Source organism: Chanos chanos, chromosome 11 (genome assembly GCF_902362185.1).
Source record: "Chanos chanos chromosome 11, fChaCha1.1, whole genome shotgun sequence".
Lineage (NCBI taxonomy): Eukaryota > Metazoa > Chordata > Actinopteri > Gonorynchiformes > Chanidae > Chanos > Chanos chanos.
The window spans coordinates 13,048,078-13,053,307 of record NC_044505.1 but is presented as its reverse complement, the minus strand read 5'-3'; the positions used below and the strand labels follow the sequence as shown (position 1 = coordinate 13,053,307).

Sequence of the window (5,230 nt, the reverse complement as noted above, 5' to 3'; positions counted from 1 at the left end):
CTGTGCTCTTGTAAGAAGGCCTCTCTCTTCCTCTCAGGAAGTCACACTGAACAGAACAGATACTGCAGACCGGCCGCAGTGTGTGTGTGGGGGGGTGCTTTGCAGTCTTCTGCTATGAGTAAGTGTTATCTTTTACAAGGCAATTACAACAACTGGACAAGAGAATGTGGTTAGTTACAATTCAATTACAACAATTTGAAAGAAAGGGAGACCTGTAAGAGCCCAATCACAATAGCCTGACCACAGAGAGAGACCGGTTACAAACCCATAACAAAATTTGATTTATCAGATACACAGAGAAAGAGACAAGCCTGAGATAGGGTTTTCTGAATGAGGTGAATGTTTCAAATGGAAACAAGACGCCAAGATCACTTCACGCTCTTTTTCTGTGTGTGAGAGAAACAGTATGTGAGCATATGTTTATGTGTGTATCTGTACATACAGCTAGTCATAAAGGCATATCTCATCACAGAAAATGTTTAAGACCAATGTGGGTGGAAAAAATTCAGATGAGACAGGCAGTACCACATCTCTGCTAAGATGAAAACCTGAAAACCTGGAGTGAGAGCAAACATGACTGTACAGAAAAAGGAGCAGACCTACTGATCATAAACAGCAAAGAGCAACAAGTGTGTGTGGGTGAGTATGTGTGTGTGTGGGTGAGTACGTGTGTGTGTGTTTTCATGCGTGCATGCATGTGTGCGTGTGTGTGCGTTCTCACATTTGTTAGGGTTTGAATGGGTGGGTGCATGTGTGTGTTCTCATGTGTGCCTGTTCATGTGTTCTTAATTATGTGCGTTCTCATTTCTTTTGGTTTGTTCTTTGTACTAGTGAAGAAGTGGATCTTATTTCTCTTTTGCACTGTCACAGATAAAAAACACAAAGCAGAGAGGAACAGACTTACAGGTTTGTCTTTGCTGTTCATGATCAGTGTGTTTGTGTGTGTGTGTGTGTGTGTGTGTGTGTGTGTGAGTGAGCAAGTGAGTGAGTGACTGACTGAATTAGTGAATGAATGAGTGAGTGAGTCAATATATGTGAGGGAGTGTGCGTGCGTGCGTGCGTGCGTGCGTGCATGCGTGCGTGCATGCGTGCATGCATGCGTGTGTGTATGTGTGTGTGCGTGCGTGTGTGCGTACATGTATGTGAGTGCGTGCATGTGTGTGTGTGTGTGTTTACTGTATAGGAACGATTACTGCAGGGAAAGGAAAAGGAAATATTTATCTAGGGAGCGTCACAGTATAATGTTCACTCTAGGTCGTGTGATGATTTTATTAATAGTCTGAGGATATACTGTGGTTGCTTTGCTTGGATTTGTCTGGTTAATGATGTTAACTAGGAATGATAACCTTTACAGATGCACAGCATTTCAGATACTGGTGTAAGGATGAGCCAAAGGGTGGAATGAATGCTTATTTTGTTGTTATTATGAATGGATATGATAGTGTGAGGGGCGTAATCGAAGATTATAAGCACAAGTGTATCTGACAGAGAAGTTTTGGGTTTTTTTGCTGACGTTGTGTGGAAAAAATATACTAACTAAGATACACTAACACATGAATAAATGAAAAGCATAGTGCACTTAACTGGGTAATCCAAGTATGTGTGTGTGTGTGTGTGTGTGTGTGTGTGCGTGCGTGCTTGCATGTGTGTGTGTGTCCTATAACTTGACAGTCCACTACCACTCGAGAGGCTGGATGCATGTGTATAACCAGACATTTTATTTGAAGACAATGAAGAACAGAACTCAGTCACAGGAGTCTTGGACTCAGGCTAAACAGGCTAAACAGGAACATGAGAACAGATCAAACAAAACTCAGTATAAACTGGAACACATGGAATTACAAACTAGGACAAGACCTCTACCTGAGAACAGGCTTGGCTTTCTAGGATTAAAACCAGAATAAGACTCACTAGTGCATTAGATTATAGCTGGATTTTTCGATCCACTTAACCTGTCAATGATGTGACCTTTAATGCATGCAGAAAATAAACAGATAAATAAAATAAAGTAAACTTGTGGCTCTCAAGACTCAAGGTAAAACAGCCACCCCCCATCCCTCTCTGGTATTTTCCTCCCAGGAAGTGACATAGAAAAGAACACATACTCTGTGTATGTGTGTGTGTGTGTGTGTGTGATCATTGTCTGTTGATTACAAAGCCTTCTCACAGATCCAGTGATAATGATCATGGCATGGAACATCATGCCAGGTGTTCAACTGTTCACAGCAATTGTTATATTGAATAACCACACAGTCTTCATCACGTCCCCTATAACTATTGGGCTGCCCACTCTCCCAGTACCTGAAACAACACAGAGAATCAGTGACCTGAGACCAACAGCATGGTAAATTAAGAGTTAAATTCAGTGATCTCTTACCCAGTGGTCAGTGCTGTGCCGTCCACCCATTTCCACTCCCCCTCTGTGACATCATCAGTCAGACCAATGAAAGCTTTTTTATTCCCACTGAGCCTTTTAATAAATTCCTGGAGAGAAGACACACAAAAGATAGAACTCAGCACTTTTCATCAGTTACACAAGTTACACACTATAATACTCACCTCTGACTACCGAGTTTTTTCAGTTTTGGCAAGCTTTCCCCTGACTTTAAAACAATACTTTACAGAGTCTCTCTCTCTCTCTCTCTCTCTACCTCTTTTTCTCATGCACACACACCATATACACACATATACATGTGCATGCACACACACACACACACACGCACACACACACACACACACACATCTGTTCCCCTTGACTGAACAATACTTTACATTAAAAAGAAAAGAATAAAACTTAACCTTAACTCTATTGTGGACATGAGACTTATTTTATTCATAACACTACAGAAAGAACCTTAAAAAACAACAACAACAAATCTCTCTCTCTCTCTCTCTCTCTCTCTCTCTCTCTCACCCTCTTTCTCTCTCTCACCCTCTCCCTCTATTTTTCACACACACACACACACACACACACACACACACACACACACACACACACACTTCCTCTCTCACCTGTTCTTCTTTGCTGTTTATGATCACCAGGTCTGCTCCTCTGTCTCTGCAGTACTGTCTGCTCTCACTCCAGGTCTTTCTCTCAGTAGAGATGTAGTACAGACTGGAGTACTTCCATCCCTGCTGAACTTCACTATCTGTCCATAGGATTGATGTCATTAACAGAGATTTCCATTTGGATGACCATTTGGATTGATTTGTGACAATAATATAATGCAGTTATTATACAGAAATGTATTTATAAATGTCCTGTATTACAAATTACTCACCCACTTTAGAAAGAATTTTCTGAAGCTCATCTGTTTCTTTGTGTAACTGGTCTCTCTGATTTCTTATGTTTTCATAATTGGTTTGTAACTGGCCTCTCATCTCAACAAGCTTGTTGTAACTGGTTTGTAATTGTTCTTTTTCTATAGTCAGACTGTCATAATTTGTTTGTAATTTTTCTCTCTCCATGGTCAAGTTGTTGTAACTGGTTTGTAATTGTTCTTTTTCTGAAGTCAGATTGTTGTAATTTGTTTGTAATTTTTCTCTCTCTGTGGTCAAGTTGTTGTAACTGGTTTGTAGCTGATGTCTGTTGACACACAGCATTATGAGGGCAGCCAGCAGCAGAACACACAGCACAGTCAGACACACAGAAGCTGGTCTGTAGCATCTGTTATTTGCAGTGTTACTTCCTGATGGGAGAGAGTGAGACAGTTTGAATACTCTGCATGATAAAATGAAATGTATTTGTAAACACCCTGACAACAGTTTTAACCTTTTAGTAATGTCACATTTTGTGTTCTAAAGAGAGCAAGAGTTAGTACCTGGTTTCTGAAGGTCTGGTTTTCCCATGGATGCTGCTGTTGGAGTTGGAAGAGCTTCCTCGTTCATGTATATATCTTCATAAGAGTTTCCGCTGTCATCTGTCTCAGAATTTTTGTCCTCAGCAACATAAGTATTGGCATATATATCCTCAGTCAACTCCATTCTGACCTACTGACTAATGTTGATGATATGGTACAATATATATGTGTGTGTGTGTGTGTGTGTGTGTGTGTGTATGTCAGCTCTGATGAGTCTGTCAATGCTCTGCAATGTCTAACTCTCTCTGTGACTCTGTGTTAATAGACGACACAATTTAGACCACTTGCAGGAACACAGGCCACGGATTTGTGATCATGTGATTAGCATGATGTGGTGTAGGTGTGGTCACGTGATCATTAACGTGTGATCAAAAATGATCAGAAATTATTTTACCAAACTTATATCCTGTTATCCTCCGATGGAATTTTAATGAACATCACTGAACTTTTGACACACAGATTGCTGATCAGTTTTCAGTTTAAAAAATAATCTTATCACTTTTTGAGCACCAGGTTACCACATTAAAAGAAGTCCAGAGCTCACTTGTGAAAGCGCAGCTTCCCTCTGTGGTATGCGTGTGAAAATGCATCAGTAGAGTTTATTGACGCACAACTTTCCACCACTGTAATTTCACAGAGAGGTACAATATTTTAAAATGTTTTCTTCCACAGAATCCTCAGTTACAGATGATTCCGTTGGAATCTGAAATCTGGGAGCCTATTTAGCAATATTCAGTATTCAGTAGTGCACAGTTACATACAGTAAGTATCGTGATGATTTGTGTTGCTCTAAATCAAAACCTGAAGAGATTCACAGATGACTGAGAAATTTGGTTTGAAGAAAGACATGTTTTTAAACTCAGTCCTTTGATACAGGTAAGGTTTGTATCCACTTCTTGTCATCCTCTCCTCTGTATGTTCATTGAGAATTTATTAAACACATGTTCAGCACATGTTTTTTCTCATTCTGTTTTAGTAGAGGATTATTCTACAGAAGTGTTTTATCACTTAAAGACTCCATCCCACCAACAATGACCTCTATAAATGACTTTAAGTTGACATTGCACTGCGGCTGGAGAGTCAGGAGTTATTTATATCTCCATCTAACCACAGCAACAGCAGTTTATTCAGACCTCAGGAAGTCACATGACTACCAAAGCACCAGAAGATAATGCTTTAAACAATCAACTCCAGTGACTGTTAGAGTATAAGAACATATTTCATTGAAATGACTCCATTGTAGGCAACATGCACTGTCAGTTAAATGTCACTACACAGTAGCACAAGGAAACAGACAAACTTAATTCTTTTTTTTTTTTCAATTTTCCAAAGAATTTTCATCTCCTTTATCTGATATCATATCTTCTAGC

The 5,230-nt window shown here is 39.8% G+C and overlaps 1 protein-coding gene across 1 annotated transcript; it reads right to left on the bottom strand.

Moving 5' to 3' along the window:
* Positions 1-2,150: 2,150 nt before the first annotated feature.
* Positions 2,151-3,984, bottom strand: LOC115823665 (C-type lectin domain family 4 member F-like). Its single transcript, XM_030787699.1, has 5 exons — positions 3,822-3,984; positions 3,282-3,689; positions 3,013-3,140; positions 2,378-2,484; positions 2,151-2,301 (listed from the first exon to the last, which is right to left on the bottom strand). Exons 1-5 carry the CDS (start codon positions 3,982-3,984, stop codon positions 2,151-2,153), a joined length of 957 nt encoding a protein of 318 aa, XP_030643559.1.
* Between the last annotated feature and the right edge of the window lie 1,246 nt (positions 3,985-5,230).

Bases quoted from the DNA above. Each gene is read 5' to 3' on its own strand.
- LOC115823665 (XM_030787699.1), bottom strand. From the start codon at position 3,984: ATGGAGTTGACTGAGGATATATATGCCAATACTTATGTTGCTGAGGAC. The intron at 3,141-3,281 runs GTGAGTAATTTG...CAGATAGTGAAG, and splicing joins GAAAATTCTTTCTAAAGTGG to TTCAGCAGGGATGGAAGTAC. The intron at 2,302-2,377 runs GTAAGAGATCAC...GTGTTGTTTCAG, and splicing joins GGCACAGCACTGACCACTGG to GTACTGGGAGAGTGGGCAGC.